Source organism: Pseudorasbora parva, chromosome 22 (assembly GCF_024679245.1).
Source record: "Pseudorasbora parva isolate DD20220531a chromosome 22, ASM2467924v1, whole genome shotgun sequence".
Taxonomy (NCBI): Eukaryota; Metazoa; Chordata; class Actinopteri; order Cypriniformes; family Gobionidae; genus Pseudorasbora; species Pseudorasbora parva.
In genome coordinates this window covers 11,402,703-11,423,437 of record NC_090193.1, presented here as the reverse complement: position 1 = coordinate 11,423,437, position 20,735 = coordinate 11,402,703, and the positions used below count along the sequence as shown (strand labels likewise).

At 38.5% G+C, this 20,735-nt stretch overlaps 2 protein-coding genes across 5 annotated transcripts in view; one reads left to right on the top strand and one right to left on the bottom strand.

Moving 5' to 3' along the window:
* The window catches only part of apc2 (APC regulator of WNT signaling pathway 2), a 43,136-nt gene extending 32,808 nt beyond the window's left edge, over window positions 1-10,328 (top strand). For 2 of the 4 annotated variants that reach the window (XM_067432397.1, XM_067432399.1), the window contains 7 exons: window positions 950-1,331; window positions 1,433-1,531; window positions 1,630-1,769; window positions 2,116-2,193; window positions 2,345-2,461; window positions 2,600-2,814; window positions 2,907-10,328. In XM_067432397.1, coding sequence (XP_067288498.1) covers window positions 950-1,331; window positions 1,433-1,531; window positions 1,630-1,769; window positions 2,116-2,193; window positions 2,345-2,461; window positions 2,600-2,814; window positions 2,907-8,484 — 6,609 coding nt within the window. In that variant the 3' untranslated portion in view covers window positions 8,485-10,328. Of the gene's footprint in view, window positions 1-949; window positions 1,347-1,432; window positions 1,532-1,629; window positions 1,770-2,115; window positions 2,194-2,344; window positions 2,462-2,599; window positions 2,815-2,906 lie in introns of all 4 variants that reach the window. The other 2 variants (XM_067432396.1, XM_067432398.1) reach the window with 1 other exon arrangement.
* A 3,347-nt stretch (window positions 10,329-13,675) lies between these two features.
* On the bottom strand, window positions 13,676-20,171 carry c22h19orf25 (chromosome 22 C19orf25 homolog). The gene is made up of 2 exons (XM_067431391.1): window positions 19,844-20,171; window positions 13,676-14,096 (listed from the first exon to the last, which is right to left on the bottom strand). Exons 1-2 carry the CDS (start codon window positions 19,983-19,985, stop codon window positions 13,912-13,914), a joined length of 327 nt encoding a protein of 108 aa, XP_067287492.1. The 5' UTR covers window positions 19,986-20,171; the 3' UTR covers window positions 13,676-13,911.
* Window positions 20,172-20,735: the final 564 nt, after the last annotated feature.

Here is a 20,735-nt window from a genome sequence, read left to right as displayed (position 1 = left end):
TGACGTCATACGGAGACTAAATCTGAAACAGGCAGCTTGGCAGTTAAAGTAAAAGCTATTATGCTTATGCTATTATGCTTTATACATAAACTTTATGTTAGCCTGACAAGCCAGACCCACATCAAGATGTTTGGTCTGGAAACTCACCATTGACAGGGCTCAATCCGAGGGGCGGGATAAACGGTTGTCCTTCAAACTCCCTCTGCCCGGCATGCACGCAATTGGCTAGCGCTACAACCAACCAGAGCAACGAAGGAGAAGCAGAGCTCGTAGAATGTTAAACTTTCGCCGTATCCAGTCGGCAAACCTCTTCCCTGCCGTTCTTTGTTCTTTTCTCAGAGAAAAGGTTAACTTCAAGTCTTCTAGAGCCGCGGTCAAAGCTGATTTGCAAGAACGTTATTCGCCAGTTTCTGTGTTTACTAGAAGCACGCACACGCAACTCGGCTGTCATTACATCATTACATACGTCATTATGTCATTACATAGAGCACTGACTCTATACACGATGTGATTGGCCCGACCAGAGTCTGGCGTTTACAGCTCAGAAGTGTATTGAGAGTTGCTAGACGACACTCGCTGCAAATTAGATTTGCTGCCGCTAGGGTGCGTCTAGATTTCTAGGCTAATTTTATGTCAAAAGATCTAGGAAAATGTAAATTCTCAATTCCTGACCCCTTTAAAATCAACATCAAACAGAAAATAGTTTAAAATAATATACAAAATGTCACAACATAATTGTCTGGTTCTTACATTAACCCATGACTTTTGATGTTATGGATATCCACCGCAATATATGCTTATATCCTACTTTATACCCTTATATGCAGTATACATATAGTTTTAGTTTAAACATATTGTAATCAAAAACGGTAGTGCAATAATGAACTGTAATATAATATATGTAAATAGATAATATATGTCACCTATAGTTATACTGTTTGGATTGCAGGTGGAGATGGTTTTTTGGCTGCTCTCCATGCTGGCCTCTAGAGATCGGGAAGAGATGTCCCGTACTCTTCTGGCAATGTCAAGCTCACAGGAAAGCTGCATTGCAATGCGCAAGTCCGGCTGCGTCCCACTGCTTGTGCAAATACTACATGAGGGAGGCACCGGGGAGGCAGCTGGGACAGGAGGCTATAGTCGAGAAGCCCGTTCCAGAGCCAGTGCTGCCCTTCACAACATTGTGTACTCACAGCCAGATGAGGGCCAAGCGCGACGAGAGATGAGAGTTCTTAATGTGCTAGAGCAGATCCGCTCACACTGCGAGAATGGCTGGGACTGGATTGAAAGTCAATTAAGTACCCCTTCACCTGGTGGTGGCAAAACCACAGGTGAGCACTGGTTAGGTAAAAACAAAAATAAATTACATAAAATAAGTTACAATTATATAAAAATGATTCACACAAATGTATTTTTTCTTTGAAATCTACAGAAATCCATGAGCCAGTGGATCCCCAGATGTGCCAGGCCTTGTGCGCAATAATGAAGTTATCTTTTGAGGAAGAGTACCGCAAGGCAATGAATGAACTAGGTACGCAAATGCAGTTACTCTTAATAGAGCAAAGATAAATTGATTGTATTCTTTAGGTAAAAAAAAACACTGAAAATGCTCATTTGTGTATCTTTTAGGGGGGCTGCAAGCCATTGCAGAGCTAATGCAGCTGGACCAAGAACTATATGGCATGCACAATGAGCCAATCAATATGGCCCTCCGGCGTTATGCAGGAATGGCACTCACTAATCTTACATATGGAGATGTTGTAAATAAGGTACATTTTCAAATTATTCCATACAAGTGTGGAATCGTGAATAAATGAAAGACATGGGGTTAATAAACAACATTTCTATATGTACATTCACTTAATTCCTTTGCAACAGCGCCCAATATTAAGCTATTGCCACATTGTCCATAAATGTTTTTACTTAAATATATACACAATTAAAAAGTGTTAAATAATGTAACAAAATATAAATGTGATCACTGGTAACAGTTATTTTGCAATTCTGATAATGCATACATTCAGTACCAGGCAAATGTATAAATTACACAGGCAGTATTTTTCAAAGCTTGTCTTCTTGGGATGGTGACAGAAACCTCTTTATTTACTTTTCCAGGCTACTCTTTGTTCAAAGAAAAACTGTCTTCAAGCCATTGTTGCACAGCTTGCATCAGATAATGAGGAATTACAACAGGTAAATGCGTTACTTTTTCAAAGAGCAAAGCATTAGATAAACTTTTAAGTAAAGAAAAATATAACAACCGCTTATTTTAAAAGTATTTTTATTTATCTAATTTGTAATTATTTGGTCCACAATCAGCTCTGTGATCTGTCATTGCTTTTAGGTAGTGTCAAGTATACTGAGAAACTTGTCGTGGCGTGCTGATATCAACAGTAAAAGAGCTTTGAGAGATGTCGGCAGTGTGTCAGCACTGATGACATGTGCATTGCAGGCTACAAAGGTACAATCAAATATATCTTGTTTAGATCCAAGTTTACATAAAAGTGAAGATAACTGATTGAACCCATTAAACTAGTGACATTTGTGCTCCAATACTACTCAGTAAGTAATACGTAATTTTACATGGTCTTCCCCACAGGAATCCACCTTAAAGAGTGTGTTAAGTGCACTGTGGAATTTGTCAGCGCACAGCACTGAGAATAAGGTGTCAATTTGTTCTGTTGATGGTGCTCTTGGGTTTTTGGTTAGCACTTTGACTTATCGATGCCAAACCAACTCATTGGCCATTATTGAGAGCGGTGGAGGCATCCTGCGTAATGTGTCCAGTCTCATTGCTACCCGAGATGATTATAGGTATCATGTTTACTCACATTCACAAATTAAGCAGAGGTCTTAGTCAAAGTGTTAATTACATCACTTAATTTCTTCTTGGTTTTGTATTTCAGGCAAATCCTCAGGGATCATAACTGCCTTCAGACTCTGCTGCAGCACTTGCGATCTCACAGTCTGACCATTGTGAGTAATGCATGTGGAACACTCTGGAACCTGTCTGCACGTAGTCCAAAGGACCAGGAATTGCTGTGGGATCTGGGAGCTGTAAGCATGCTGCGCAATCTTATCCACTCAAAGCACAAAATGATAGCCATGGGAAGTGCTGCAGCTCTGCGAAACCTCCTCACAAATCGTCCACACAAATATAAAGATACTGCTGTTATATCCCCAGGATCCTGCATGCCATCCCTCTACATGAGGAAACAGAAAGCGTTAGAGGCTGAATTAGATGCGAAGCATCTGGCAGAAACATTTGATTCAATCGAGAAGCAAAGTTTCAAGCATCAAAGTATAAACAAGCCATTGAGGCACATTGAAAGCCTTGCAAAAGACTATGCCTCAGATTCTGGTTGTTTTGATGATGATGAGGCTCCTAATACATCAACCAGTTTAGACACGGGAACCTTCTCCATGCTCTCTATGTTCTTGAACAATTCTAACTTCCTGAATACGCAGCCACGTAAGCGAGAAGGGGAGCCTGAACAAGATGTTGAAACCTTTCAAACTGATAATAAAAGGTCACAACCCCCTGATGATGAAGTGACTGTGGCAGCTGAGAAATTAGCCAAGAAGATCACCAACACAGTAGCTAAAATTGACAAACTGGTAGAAGACATTACCATGCATACATCTTCAGAGGACAGCTTCAGCCTCAGTTCAGAGGATCATTTTGTGGATTGGAATTATGGACCAGATGAGCTTCATGAGGCACGAGCCATTTCATGTTCCCCTTGTCATCTCTCTGATACCAGCTCTTTTTCACCTAAAGAGCGTCTCAGTAGAGCACATGCCTTCTTACGTCTTAAAACAGCCAACTCAAGTTTATCCAATGACAGCCTTAACAGTGGAAGCACCAGTGATGGCTATTGTGGCAGTCAGGAACAGACTCACACATCTGCAAGACCAACAGAACAACGACGTCCAAATAAACTTGAGCTTAAGTTAGCTCACGAGGAACCATTGAACAGTGGCGTACATATTTCAAGAGTCATATGTCAAAATGAGATCCCTGAAAGAGATTTTGAGACAAACAAAGATGCTATTTTGCCTGATTTAGGTTCCACAGATACAGAGAAGAGTCAAGAACCTTTTATATCAACACCTGCAACTGTATCAACCAAGGTGTCTTCGGATGCCAGTATACCAACTGTCAAGCTGTCTCCCTCCTATCAGCATGTTCCACTGATCCAGAGTGTTGCCAAGTTTGGAGTTGCAAAGACTGCAATTAATGTTCAGGCAGCTCAAGCAATGCGCAGGCAAGCTTGGGTTCCAACAGTGATGACTGGTGGAAGTATTAGCAAGTTTTCCCCAATATGCGCTGCAAGAAGTCCCACAATAGGACAGCTGGAGACCCCTCAGAAGTATTCTGTAGAGAACACCCCGATATGCTTCTCTCGCTGCAGTTCTTTGTCCTCTTTATCATCTGGGGATGGAGCACTTGATGGACAGAGTCAGACTGAAAATGAGCTAGAGAGTGACTCATCATTAGAAATCATAGAGGTGGAAGATGTGAATGTTGAAAGAAAAGATGAAGAGGATGAGAATGAGACACTTGATGACTTGAGTGACAGTCAGTTATTAGTAACTGATCAGAAAATAAGCAGCTCTGATCCAACTGAGATACCTATTACAATCAAAAACGAGAAGAGGTTCCTTAGAGGAGTGTCCCCAATAATTCTCGAGGACAGGACACCATCCAGCTCTTCAGAAAACTACATTCATGAAACACCTCTTGTAATGAGTCGCTGTAGCTCGGTGAGCTCACTTGGCAGCTTTGAATCTCCTTCAATTGCCAGCTCTATTCAGAGTGATCCATGCAGTGAAATGATAAGTGGAACTGTTAGCCCCAGTGACCTACCAGACAGCCCAGGACAAACAATGCCTCCAAGTCGCAGCAAAACTCCATGTTGTGCAGAATCAAGTGGACCAGAGACACAGGCGCTTAGTGGTGTAGGGAGCCAGTGGGAAAGCAGTTTGCGCAAATTTATGGAAATCACAGACTTTAAAGAAAGGTTTAACCTACCTCCAGATTTGGACACAATGATCTATTTCACTGTGGAAAAACCAATTGAGAATTTCTCATGTGCCTCTAGTCTGAGTGCCCTCCCTCTACATGAACACTATGTTCAGAAAGATGTAGAGCTCAAACTTACTCCTTTGCTAAACCAACAAGACAATGACCCAGAGGATTCTGAAAATGAAGAGGATATGGATGACCAAGACCAATACAGTGAAGGCAACTCAGACGATGACATTGAAATTCTCAAAGAGTGCATTAATTCTGCCATGCCTTCCAGGTTTAAGAAGGTAAGGCCCACTGTGATGCCCAACCTCTCAAACCAAGTTGTCAACATGCATGCTCGAAAATCTGTGCAATTACCAGTGTATATGGTGCTGCAGAATAAAAACAGTCAAATGTTTACTGGACAAAAGCTTGGAATGTCTTCAAAAGAAATCTATCATGATGATTCCTCTTACACTGACTCAGCTGAAGGTACACCCATCAATTTCTCAAGCACCACTTCCTTAAGCGATGACACTCTCCAATATCCAGTCAGAACTAAAGGAATAAAAGACTGGCGAAGAAACAAAGAGACACAAGAGCTTGTTGATATTGAGGAAAAGAGAATTGAAGACCTACGTATGTTCTCTCGCTTCCACAAACCAACTAAAATAACATGTCAGTCTCACACAGTGACAAATAAACTGAACAAAACAATCAGAAATATGGTGCCCACTCAGAGATTACTTATACCGAGTAAAGAGATGGCAGTAAAAATGACCCAGCAAAGGATTCAAAGCCAATCTCCAGTTCGACAAATTCAAAAGCAAGGACAGAATCTGTCAAAAAGCATGCCACAGTTAGATATTCCCATAAGAAAGCAAAGCACAGAGGTGTACCAAAATCAGAAAACCTGCTCCCGGAGTCATGCACAGGAAAACACTTTATCCTTTCAGTCTAGGCACCACCCGACAACTACAGAAGTGGCCATCTGCCATAAAATGGACAGACAGGATGGACCGATGAATAGGACTGGACGGAAACAACATTATGAATCAAGCAAGACTAATGTAATACGTAACACTAATATACAAGATCAAGTCAACAGTTACCAGTCCCGCCAAAAGGGTTTTCACAGAATCAAGCAAAATCTAATTTTAGAAGAAGCACCTCCATGTTACTCATTGAGTTCCTCCCTTAGCTCTTTGAGTGATGCAGAATTTGAAGAACATCATGAAAAACCTCAGCATACATGGATAAGGAATAGACATAATATTACATCCAACCCTCAGTGCCCTCCTAAATCAAAGCAAGACCTCAACCAGTTTGAAGAGAACAGCTCACCAAGCTCAGTCAGCATGGATTCAGAAGATGATCTTTTGATAAAATGTATAACATCTGCTATGCCTCAACACAAGAAAAAGCAGAATGCCAGAAAAAGGAAAGCTGAGAAAAAGCACAAACAGAAAGCTAGTCTTCCGAAAACAACAGAGTGGAGCCCTGAAATGGACCTAGACAGTGATGAAATGGCATCCGACAAAGACTCTGATCTCAATAGTGTTGAATGGAGAGCAATACAAGAAGGAGCAAATACAATCATTACCAAGTTGCAAGCTTCAAAGTCCCAGGAACCCTCATCAGAGTCTGAATCTGTTATGTCATTTATGTCTGGTTCAAGCTTTACTCCTAAAGAGAAGAAGGTATACAAAGATGACAAAAAGGCCAATAAGCCACTTGATTTTGCCCCTCGTAAACCTGTTGCAAACTTGCCTGTGGTCTTCCGGGGTAGAACTGTGATATACACACCCAAGAAGGAGACAACTCTCTCTCAAAGACCACCACCTAAAAAAAATATACCAAAAGCAGATGCCCCTAAAAATCCAAATCTAGCTCAACACAGGTCAAGGAGTCTTCACAGACTGGGCAACCCCATGGAATCCACTCAGTTGTCATTGCCCAAAAGAAGCTCAACACCACCTGCCAGGATACCAAAGAGCTCATCCTCAGGATCATCTCAAAGTTCAACACCTTCCAGGCATCCTCAGAAAAAAGTAACCTCCCCAACCCAAACTATTAAACAAGGTCCGAAGAAGGTGGCATCAGCACCAAGCAGTCCACCGGACAAAAGCACTTCAAACTTCAATCAAAATTCAAAATCTCCCACTGACAGGAAAACACAGAAATCTCCTGTCAGAATACCATTCATGCAGAACCCATCAAGGCAAACAAGAAATATTTCACCTTTAGTAACTAACCAGCCCAGTAGCATCAGCAGGCAAAATACACAGATGTCAGGGAAAAGAATCCTACCAGCAAACCGACTGGATTTGGTTCGCATGACATCTACTCATTCAAGTAGTGGTGAATCAGATCGTAATGGCTTTCTCAGACAACTGACATTCATCAAAGAATCACCAAAAGTCTCAAGACGTGATGGTTCTTCACGTTCTGTCCCCACATCGCAGCATGTCTCACCTCGAAGAGCAGGTCCAGGAGCCCCAGCAGTTTTCTTATGTTCTTCTCGTTGTCAGGAGCTCAAGGAAGCAGTGCAAGGTCCAAGAAGAATACCTGTGACTCAAGGACAACGACAAGTTCAGGAACAGGGGGTTGTCAGACAGGATACAGCTCTATCAAGAGCCACCTCCATTGATAGAGACGTCGCTCCGAAACGTCCAGCTAGACGAACAAGCTCAGAAAGTCCTTGCAGGGTCTCACAGAGAAATAGACCCGGACCAAAGCCAAGAGAAAAAAGGGATGAGACCTTCAAAAGATATTCTTCCTCACCAAGCATAAATGTCTTGAGTCGTGTCACCAGCCGCTCCTCTCTTCGCTCTTCATCGTCTGACTCAAGTGGACGAGCTAAAAGTGAAAGGAACTCAAATCAGAAGCAGCAGAGGGTTGGATCACGTAACTCTGACAAAGTGACCTGGAGAAGGATTCGTGATGAGGATGTTCCCCAGATATTAAAGAGCACCCTTCCACCCACAGCATTGCCTCTGTTACCTTCACCTGATGGCGCCAAACAGATGCCACCACCACTACCTGGAAAATTGCCAACTATTACACTGGCGTCACGGAAAACAAGTGATGCAACTGTTCAAACTGAGGACTATTCAGCCAGCAAAATTAACTCAAGCACCTCTCCTACAATTGAAAAAGGTCTTAGCATTACAGAGGAGACAAGCATGGCTCTTCCCAGAAAAATAAGCATGGCCTTTGGGAATACGCTCCAGGATGGGGATTCAGATGGATCTCTCAAAAACTACAGCACAGCATCATCCTCCACTTTTCAGTCAATGGAAAGTACCCACAGTGGTGGCGTTGGCCATTTCCGACAGAGCTCCCCTAGTAAGGCCGTCAGAGTTACTCCTTTCAACTACATCCCCAGCCCCATGGTCTGTTGCTCTGCACAGACACAGTGTCAAGCAACGACAATGCCTGAAAAGACAGGGGAAAAACATGAAGCATAAAACCTGTGATTTGTCAACAGTTCCAGGCTTGACAAAGTACTATGCTCCTGATGCTGTAAAAACTCAGGTGGTAATGGATATCATTTTCTTTACCTCGGTTATTTAATGAGTCGTGTGCTTGCCAATGCATCAGAAGATTTACTTATTTGAAAAAAGGGGGGAATAACTTAATCTGGATGTGAACAATTAGCCATGTACTATAGAATCTCACTGGTTTCACAACATGTACACACCGCAAGTGAGGGTATAACTTTTTTTAATTTTTGTACAGTGAAATTAATCATTGCTTGTGCTACTTGGACTATTAATCAAACATGAGAAAGACTGCCTCGGAGTGTGTTATCCACCGATAAAAATTATGGCCCACATTCAGAACAATATGCAAACAATTCTCTGAAAACAGTGACAAATACTAAAAAGAACATGTGCCACCTGCAAACCGGAAAAGACTGTTGTATTCTCACATGGGAACCATGTATGCACATGCCTTTATGCCACACTGACAGGTTAAAACAGCCTATTGCCTTCACTTATTATTACTGCAGGTAAATATTGCGACGATAGGTCAAATCTGCACAAAATGTCAATGTAATCATCATGGATATTTAGTGATACTGTTGTAAATACTGATTATAAACTAGTCTAATGCTTCCCAGAAGGCAAATTGTAATCCTGCCATTGCAACAAATAGCATGCTCACTTATCCACTGTAAACACGTGATGTTGACTTTGCAGTTTCTTTTTTCAATGGAAATGACAGACTATGAGTACAACCATGAATCTCTACCCACACATTTGCATTTTTGAATATAAGATTGTTGTAACTGTCGGGTGTTCAGCAAAAGTATGTAATACAATTAAGTGGCTGTACATATTCCTGCTTACTGAATGCTTTCATAATGTCATTTTGTGTACAGTCACGTTATGATTTAAGTATTTAAAAGCAAGCTAATGAGTAGCAACTCTGTAGTTTGAGATAAATACTAACATTAAGATGGGCTGAATTATAACGGACTGCTGTGGAATGTTTCAAATGGCTTCCATTCAACCAAAGCCCATTACCAAAACTACAGCTATACAAGCAAATATTGTATTAGCCAGCACAAAAAGTGTTTGTCTTATTCGGTGAGGTGCAGTACTTACATGGACTAAGTTTTACTGTGATATAACAGCTTCATTCAATTTGTCTCTTGGTCAGAAAACATGCATTCTTTCTTAAAAGTAATGTCATTGATCCCACATAAGCCGTTGGAAATTCTGAGAATGATAAAGAAGAACTGTATTTCAGATGTGTTTTGAGTGCTGATACCAACTGGTGTTCCCAGATTAAAGACAAATCCCTGGATTCACAGACAAGCATTAAGACTAGTCTAAAATGCATGTTTGAACTGTTTTAACTGAAAGCAACTTGCACTGACATATCTTAAAATTTCTCAGTGCCATTGTTTTGTCTCAAGATGCACACCAGAAATGTTTTTTTTTTAATTTTCTTCCTAAGACATATTTATAAAAGCTACTTAAATGTGTTAATTGAACTAAAACCCAATCTTGACTTAATCTAAGCCCTGTCTGTGAAACCAGGCCTTAATGTCTGACCATATCTGAAGATATTGAAATTGCCCAGTAACAGAGCTCAGTGTAATGATCCATAACCGTGGTGGTCAGGATAAAGCAATGACTCAATGCTAAACTCAAATTAACAATTAGGGACAGTTGTATGCATATTTGAGAGGTAAAAGCATGAATTGGGTTCAGAATGTTGGTAGAATATTGTGTAGACTAACAGTTAAACCGTTGTGGCCAGGGTTTAGGGGTCCTTAAATAAACATTCTCATAAAAATGTGTATGCAGATATTTTTTTCTTATATTTTTTATTTATTTTTTGGAACTTTGATTAATTCCATGGTGGATACTTATATTCAGCTAAATAAGCAAAGACATCCAAGTCATTTGTTCTACCATGACTACCTCAAGACCTTATTTCTGACCATTGCATGCAGGGGGACACCATTATTTGGAACCCCAACTAAACTGTTTTAATTATCTTTAGTTAATTTACTAGTTTTTTTAGCATAAAATTTCCCCGTTTTGTCCATACATCTTTCATTGTTATTAACTAGACTGCTAACTAATAAACTTAAATTAAATTACTGTTCAGTAACAAAAAAGTGGATCAATAAATGCTAGGCAAAATTTTACAACAGAAAACCCATAGCACAAATTTGGGAACACAATCATTTAACTGATTGATGAATATGAATATATTTATCAGTTCATTAATTTGTTTCCCTTTCGAATGGGAACTCGCACTGCATCCTCTCGAGGAAACTATGCCGAAGGCAGTCCCCATACTGTCCTTCTCAGGCAACCATGATTATATGTGTAAACTGAGACAATTGGGTGCTACTACTTTGGCTAATGCCAAAGAAATGACACACATAAAGGTAGTGATTTTTGGTAAAAGCTGTTGATTTTTGTTGAAATCTGTTGAAATCACCCAAACAAACACGACACTACCTAAAAGGATCACAAATGCTATCTTTCTTACGTCTCCACCCCCACATTACCAAACACACTATAGCCATATTCGGACGGTAAATGTGTCTCATGTGGACGTCTGTAAAAATACATTTGCATGCCACCTCCGTGATAAAACTTCGGATGCTGATTTATTCCCGGTGGAGGAGCTAGTTATGTGATCCTCCGCACCTGGGAACGGCTGCTCACGTGGTCAGTCAAATGATTGTCTGCTGCAAAAATGTCATATGCTTGGAAAAATAAGAATAAAATCATATTTAAATTCATAATAGGAAATTATTATTTAAATCTCCTATTTAAAAATAACGGCTCATTTCAAATACATATTTTACTTCTCTTTCTCTGTTGAGCGGTGATGAATGATTAATCTTGTAAATATTTTCAGCTTTTTAGTAATAAAAGTGTAGGCTATAGATCTTTAAATGCATCCGAATTACAGCGAAATGATCCGGTGCGCCGCAGGGGTCAAAAAGAATAAACAGTTAATTGTGAAGCGATCTCTTCTTCAAAACTATGAGATGTGGAATTTGGCAATTAAATCACCTCACGACCTTGGTGTTTGTCAAAAACAGTAGGTCATTTGGCCGGCGAATTTTTCACAGGTGTTGGTAGAAAAACACTGACATTCTGGATTTGGACAGCAATAAAATCACAGACTAGCCCCTGTCAATGATGAAAATACCGTACAACCCCACCAGAAACAATTACAGTCCAAATAGGGCTTATGCAACACAGGTAATGACTATGGCTTTAAAGATGGTGAGATCTCTACATCATTTAATGAAGAAATGTTGCTTGGACCAAAGAACCGTATGCTATTTAACACAACTGCAATTAATTGCTATAATACAATTGCAATAATGCAATTAAATTAACAGAAAATTCCCCTTTTAGCCTTCATAGTCTAAGTACACTTGAAAAAGAGTTACAAGAGTCAAGAGTTAGCCGGAACTCTACAATCTCAGTTGGTGTGCCCTATGCTCCACTTAAAACAGGAATTCAGTCTGTTACTAACTTGACACAGATGTTAGGTAACAATGGGTGTGTTTACATGTACACCAGTAAGCTGATAACTCAAAAAAAAAATCAGCTTAATAAAATAATCAGTTTTCCCCGTTTACATGCAAACCAGTAAACTGGCAACGCAAGTAAACCACGTTTACATGACTTCATTAATTAACCAGGTTATTTCCTTATAAAGCGAATCAGCGGGAGATTTACAACTCATATTATCCCTCATGCTATTACAGATGCAGCGTTTTGACTGAAGCTCTTCTACTTCTGCTGCATGAGAACACTTAAGATGAGAACACTTTTGGCTCTTAAAAGAGTGCGTTTGTGATTTATGTCCTTATTTCACGCAAAGCGCTAGCTCGCTCTATCTGGATGATTTTAAATCTGCTAAGTTTGCGTTTTGGTCACGTATAACACATGCGCACTTCAATAAGCTGACAGAAAGCAGGTTAGTGCGTTTACATGCCACGCGAAATCAGGGTAAGAAGCAAAAAACGAACCGTCCCAACCGGTTTATGCTTACAAAAGGATAACTATAATGTATGGCGGAATAGCAGATCTGTGAGTACTTCGACTCGGCGCAGTAAAAAGTGGAGGTGTTTGGTCGCTTCTAACTTGATCTCTTTTTGGTACCATAGTGAATGAACTGGGCTTAGTGGGCTAAGCTAAATGCTATCAGATAGTCATCACGCATAAGATCGATTAAGTGCACACACTCAGACGAAGAGAGGTTTGTATCAACTCGTTTTAGTTAAGGGAATAACATAGTTTAATATGAAAAAGCAATGAAGTTTCCCTTTAAATACTAGACCAAGATGGAAAACCCTTTCAAATGTAAACATGAGTTTACAATGGGAACTTGTATTGACTATAGGAGGTAGGCCTAAAGACCAGTTGGCTGAAGACCAGTGTTTTTGATTGATTTTTACTGAATATTTTTATGTGTAAATGAAATGAGCAAATGCATGCTCCCTTTTAGTCTCATCTAGAACTACAATAACCATGTTTACACACAGTGCCTCTGCACTTACAATTTCTCTCAACATGGGGACAGGAGGCCTGTCAAATAAATTTGAAAAAGTAACTCAGATATTTGTTGTTGTAAATTTGAAAAGTAATGCGTTACTTTACTAGTTTCTTGAAAAAGTAATCTAATTACGTAACTCAACTTACTTGTATTGCCAAACAATATACATTAGGCTACTTTTGCCAGTGCTTTGCAGCAAGCTTTATGTGCGCGCTTGAGAGCGAGGCATATAGTTTTTGTTTTGTTTTTAGAGATAATGTAATCATGTTAAAATAGAAAAATACATTTGGGATTCGAAAAAAGTATCACTCAGGAGCTGGTATCGATGTCAAGGTATCTGTATCGTAATGTTTTAATGATACCCAGCCCTACCTTCTGGACCTTGAAAGTGTTAATTAAATAGCTGTCTAAAGGAGGGGTCAGAGAGCTCTCTGATTTCATCAAAAATATCTTCATTCGTTTTCCGAAGATGAATGAAGGTTTTACAGGTTGGAATTGACATGAGGGTGGGTGAGTAATTAATGACACAATTTTCCTTTGAGGGTGAACTAACCCTTTAAGACTGCACTTATTGAATGGACTGTGTACTTATATTAAACGACACAACACATATTAACATTTATCAAGTAGATTTATAAAAAAATCAGCCAAAAATATCACAAACAAATAATTAAATATAATTCCCCTAAACATCCAATAGGAAGAACACTCAGTAGTCTATTATCCTACTGATTTTAATCTTAATTTGTTATAGTCACAATTGCCATGTCCTGAAATCAACAACTGAATAAGCAAATTTCCAGTTCATAAGATGTCGGCTCGAATGTTCTGCGGGCCCCTGCGTGTTGTCACAGTGCGCTCTTCTTCACCTCCATCACGCTGTGTTCCAAAGACTCCCCAGCCGCACGCAGCTCGTCTCTCCGCCGAGCAAGATTTCCACGTTCCTCTTGCAGTCGCTCATGCAGCTCTATGTAGTGTCTGCTCTGCAGGTATCTTACCTCCACTTCACTGTTGCTGGAACTGGACTTCAAATCTGAAAGATAAAACCTAAAGTCAGTGTTCAAGGCCAAATGTTACAATCATGCATGCAAAGGTGCAGTCACACTAGCTAATATCAATGCACAAAACTGCTTATATAGCAATAAGGCAACATTCAATAACACAATTCTGTAATCAAATTCTGTAATCAGTGACTTAAAGACTTTACTATTCTAACTTTACTGTAAATGAATGGGACTGACATTACCAGGTGAACAAACACAATACACAAAAGATGAACTTCAAGAACAGAACTTCAATGAGATGATGAATGGCATTTACATTACCAGGTAAACAAACAATGTTATTTTTGAAAAAAAAAGGAAATTAGTTTATGTCCTGGTCAAATGACGATTATTTTATTTAAATAGTAGAACCTGAGACACAAAACTTGCTTCATTTTGAGACCAACATAACTTGATATAATAACTTACATTTCAGTATTAGTTGGAATACACTACACCACAATCTGGAGGAATTGACGGCAATTCCCTAAAGTCCAATCCGATCTCATGAGAAAGCGGTGGTAATTTAGTAGGTTTCTGGAGAGCGTCTCTAAAGCCTAAAGTTTGGCCGTTGCCATGTTGGCAGCGCTCCACTCACGGATAACTGAAAATGGGCATGGACAAGCTAATGGCTAGTAGTGACAGCAGCTGCAATCCACCTGTCAATCAAGTGACCACGCACTTAATTATGCAGAACTTTAAGGCTTAATATAATTTAATCAAATGAGATATAACAAAAAAAATTCACCCCCCTCACAGTTGTCATCAAGGGCAAAATAAGCTATATAGACCAAAACCACAGTTTGTACCAGGCTGTAAACATGTTTTGTTTTCTGCTGTAAAATTGGGCATTTTAACATGGGGCTCAATGAGATTCTGCTCCTTTCTGAAGCCTGCCCCTAGCGGCTAGGGCTGGGCACCGAACAAAGATACTTTAATGGTATCAAACGAAACACTCCGATACTATGAGTATTGAAAAATTATTTATCTTTCGGTGCCAAATTTCGGTTCCAAAAGCCAAGTGGCTGTGTCTGTACTGCCCTACAAAGGCAAAAGACCTTAACTCACTGGAGTGTGGAACTGAGAAAAATGACTTTAAAGATTTTTTGTTGTCCAGCCAAATTAGTTATAGGTAGGACACCGGAAATCTGGCATTTAGATGTTTTAGTAATGACAATTATCTACATACACTTTTTTTTTACTCAAACTTGACTTTTGACCCCTATTTTGAAGTTACGGCACTCTGCCTTTGTATTGTCTGCAAAAAATGTGGAGTCATGCCAAGGCAAAAGGCAGTAACTTCCATATTATCAATATTTGGTTGCTGATGACCATTTGCAAAATCAATATAGTAACACCTTTATAAAATCTAATGATCATGGCATTTATTTTGGATGATTTACAATTAATTATAGCCATCTTATTATTATTAAGGACACAATACCTTTAGTAAAGAGAATCTTCATTGGTGTGCAGCAAAACTTACAGGTTTGATAGGTGACACTGAATTATATGAACAAGATAAGATTATTTCTAATGAGTAAACATTTGCATATATAATGCAAAGATATAAAAAAATAGAACAAATAAAAAATCTTGTAAAAATGCTTGGGATTGGAATAAGATAAATAGCAAACAGTGCCGCTGGTTAATCAAGGGTTAAGTTTGGCTATCACAATCTAATGACAGCGCTGACTGGATCGGATAGCCCATTCATAGGCTAAACAGAGTAATTATTTATTGCAATATGTTTTTAATGTTTTTATCTAGTAAAAAAAGATACAATAGGCTACATAGCTTATACTTTTACATCTTTGAATGAAAATCGCCTATAGCCTAAAAGGACAACATTTAGATTGATGTGAACGACAAAGTAGGAATAATTCTCAGAAAGCTTGTGGATTAAACATCTCCGATGACGTTCATTGCCATGGATTTTATCGGGTTTACAAGAAAAGGTAGGATATATGGATATAATTGCGAACTGTTACTAGCCTACTGATTGTATGCGTGAGCTCACGCTGTCTGCATTCGAGTAGCCTACACACACTCAGTGGGCAGCCCCAGACTGCCTGACAGCGCGCTGAGAGAATATTCTGCATTATGAAAACATGTATGACAGTACACAGGCTACACCGTAACTTAAACGCGGCAAACTTTAATAGACAGTAAAACAAAGGCGGGACACCATAACTGCATGTCGGTACCGTAACTTAATTTAGACCATGATTTAGACGCATGGCTAAACAAAGGCAGAGTACCGTAACTCAGTTTGAGTGTTCTAAAACCAAGGCAAAGAGCGGTAACTGCTGTTACGGTGTTCTGCCTTGGTTTCTCCTGGGCTTTTGGAAGTTACTGTTCAGATAATCCATAATTTTCTCGAAAAAACAACATAATTGACTAACGATATTTATCCATATGATAAAGGAGGTCTTGAAAGTCCCAAAAATGTCAATAACTCATTTTCCACCAAAAACGAAGTTACGGCCTTTTGCCTTTGCACGGCAGTGTAGGCCTGCAACATTCCTATCAGAAACTGAAGCTTTCGCGCCTCGATCGCCCCCCGGTGACCAGTCCCAGTATAGCTGCACCTCCTTGTGTTCTAATGGATGTGAGGCAAACTAAACAATCAAATTACACTTCATATATTTTTTATGTATGTTTATTAAATAGTTTGCCGGATCCAAGCCGTATCCAGATCAGATGGTGGACCTGCACCTAGACATGACCACAACACAGCCCTGAAGTGTCATGAAAGATTGTCAACTAGACTATCCCCTATGAAAGCCTCCTTCAATTCACTTTTTTTTTTTTTTTGCTGAACAGCGCCTATCAATCATGTTTGATATATTGAGCTGATTTAAGAGAACAGTCTCCATCAGCTCCCTATGTCGTGAATCAATATTGAGTGCACACAAATGCGGGCACTGGTAAGGACAGCATAGAAACCTGGCACGCAACACATTGGGACAGTTACAATGTCTGTGACATGACAATGTCTGTCCTTATTGTAAAATGTCATTTCTTGTATTAATAAACAACAGCAGAACTGATTTTTTTAATGTTATTTAAAGTGCATTATGATAAATACTTTGTTACATAGACATGCAATATTGTAGCCATAAATTAAATGTATTAATAGACGTATTAAATTAGCCAAATTATTAAATCTTAGCTTTACGATGTGTGTTTATGCTGAAATATAATTAAAGAACAGTTTGTTTTTTCAAAGCATATTCACTTCACTCACTACTTTATTTAAATAGCGTTTTTTTTTAATGCTGATTGTTTTAAAGCAGCTTCACAGTGTTAACAGGAAAATAATGCAACAGAATTTGATTCAGTTGTACAGCAGCTCTGGAGAAAACATTGATGTCATCATCCAGCTCATTTCAATTTGTATATAGTGTCATTGCAGGCAGATAGATCAGTAATATAGTTGAAAATGTAGTGTCCCCAACTGAACAAGCCAAACGCCAAAGGTGACAGTGGCATCTATCACATCACTTGTGTGGTGAGTTGGCCAGCGTGATTTAAGTTTTGCGCTTAAGAATCTGCTAAGGGAAAATAGTGCCCTGGTTTTCAAATTCACAGAAGACTGACCGAGAGACTTTTTAGGGAGCAAATGTTTCAGTGCACACTGCACAGCGAGCATTTTTCTATTGAGACAGCTCATAAAACAGCCCTGATCAGCGCCCTGACTACTGAACTAGGGAGCTGATGCACCCATCTTCTTTTAAATAGTCATGTGTCTCCTCATGTTTAAGATTCATTTTATTTAAAATAAATCTTGTGTGTAGCAATATTCAATTTGCAATGTAATATGCAAAATGGCAATGCAATATGTAAAATGGCAATATAGTTCAGTATTTACATTTACATTTCCCATACCATGTGTGCAACATTTGGAGCAAAATGATAATTCAAATTGAATATAATGTACATTTGCTATTTCCTACACTGGTTTTAACATACTTTAAACATATATTTGAATGCTTTATACGTTGCATAATTAAAATGTATTATATAAATTATTAGATGTGTTTAACATCTAGCAAAATGATAATTTAAATGTTATTTATCTTGATTGCATTTACACTCCCAGTTAAGATCCCCGTGATTGCATTTTCATTATATGTTCCACAATGAATGTAGCAAAATTCAATGTGGAATTGTAAATGCAATCCGAGCCAATTAAATCTCTGCCCCTGCCCTGTCAGTCACCGTCAGTCATCGAGGCGTTTACTGCCAGATGAAGAGGGGCAAGAACACAGAAATGACCACGTGTCTGTCAGTCACTGTTCTGTTAGACCAGTACGCTTTTAGAACCATACAACGTCTTGCAGAGAACGCCCCTGGCGCTCGTGCACCTTAACATGAGCGCGGTCGCGTGTCTGCTGAAGTGAGCTGTGGTTACAACAGATTATTATAATGATCTTAGACAAGCTTCCCATGATTATTGTTTGCTATATCAGTATGTTTGTATTTTTTCTCCAGAAAATTATCATTTACATATTCATTCTCATTTTGCAACTTATAAAGCATTCAAATATATGTTTAAAGTATGTTAAAAACCAGTGTAGGAAATAGCAAATGTAAATTATATTATTCAATTTGAATTATCATTTTGCTCCAAACATTGCACGCATGGTATAGAAAATGTAAATTTAAATACATTGCCATTTTGCATATTGCATTGCAAACTGAATATTGCTACACATAAGCTTCCATACTAACAAACGTCTTTCACAATGTCATTATGGGGCATTGTTTGTAGAATTTTTAGGAAAATAATTAATTTAATCAATTTTGGAATAAGGCTGTAACATAAAATGTGGGGGAAAAGAAGCGCTGTGTGAGTGCTTTCCGGATGCACTGTAATTTGTACTCTATTAATAATGTTTATCATTATTTTAAATGCTGAAAACATATTAATATTTTTGTGGAAACTGCAATACTTTTATTTTCCAGGATTCTTCATTGAATAGACAGATCGAAAGAACAGCAATTATTTGAAATATAAATCATTTTTAATAATTACTGTCGCTTACCCCAGACTTTTGAATCACATTTTTATCATGTGACACTGAAACCTGGAGTAATGATGCTAAATTCAGCTTTGATCACAGGAAACAATTTTAGATACAGATTCAAGCTCTCCATAAAATTACATGCCAAGATCCTGAAAGGATAAAACTATAAAAGCACCTTAAAAACAGTCTACATTCTGCACATTCCAAGTTTTCTATCTAGACCATACAAGAGCACTAGTGTTACATAATTTTACAGATTTTTATCATGTGCTGAACTTTAGTTATATTATTCATCCATAATAGAGCCGTGTGAAAATTCTCCAAAATTATTTACTATTTGCTATTTACCACAGGAAAGACTAAGTATGCCAGTCAATCATTAATGTTGTTAATCCATTTCAATAAAAATAAAAATAGTGGTGTTAAAAAGTTATCTGACTCTTATGAGCTGGTGGGTTTATGGTGTGAATATATAAACGTTATATAGCGCAAAACTATACTAATGATACTGGCCACATATCAGTTGTCCATAATGCATTTGCGACGCGAAATATTTTATGTGAAGTGTCTGAAAACCAACTTCTTGATGCGTTAACTCATTTTCCCTTCCCCGTCTTGCTGCATGAAAGTCTGTGCACTTAAAGATCAGCAACCTGTGTTTAAAGCCACTGTGCTTAAAGATTCTCGTCTGTCAGATAGCCTACCTTCAGCAGATTCGTGTAAAACAGTGAACACAGGATCACTGGGATAGGCTCGGTTTACATCCTCCATGATCTGCTCCACTGTCGGCGGATCGGGTCGGGTCGGCAGAACCATCCGCTTCTTGCCTTTGGAACCAAAATTCATCCTGACTGGAATCGCACCAGTTCTAGTTTTAAACACCAATGGTTTTTTTTTTATAAAGCATTAATGTTCATGCTGATAGGGAAACTGTACACTGTGTAATAAGCGCTACTAGTAAATGACTGAACAACATATTTCACATGTAAAATGTTTGCTATGACATCCAGTGCTGACACGTCAGAGGATGACTTTGAGATCTTTGTAATGATTGTCGCCATCTTTTGACTCGGAGTAAAACAGCATTTGAGGCTGCATTTGCAGCATTTGCATTTTAACAGTAGCTGCAAAAAGAAAAGGGAGAGAGCAAATATTCATAATAGCCTAATACATTACAGGTTGAGATCAATTTACGGCAACACATCTAAATAAACTATAATGCACACACAGCTGAGTTCTAAAACCACAGTGTACAAAGTAGGCTATATTGACGTGCTGCCCTGGGAAGGATTAGCCTACATGTAATCTGAATTACGTAATCAGATTCTACAAATTAAATAACTCACTACACTTTAATTGCTTTGATTTTATATATATATATATATATATATATATATATATATATATATATATATATATATATATATATATATATATATATATATATATATATATATATATATATTATACATGCATGTGTATTTATGTGACACACATATGTAAACACAAGCTTTTATTTTGCATGTGATTAATCGCGAATAATCGATTTATCACTAACATACATATATTATATACAAATGTTTTTTTTAAAAACAC

Excerpts from the sequence above, each read along its gene's own strand:
- c22h19orf25 (XM_067431391.1), bottom strand. The coding sequence starts at position 19,985 with ATGAATTTTGGTTCCAAAGGCAAGAAGCGGATGGTTCTGCCGACCCGA. Across the intron at positions 14,097-19,843 it reads TTTACACGAATCTGCTGAAG|ATTTGAAGTCCAGTTCCAGC; the intron begins GTAGGCTATCTG and ends TTTATCTTTCAG.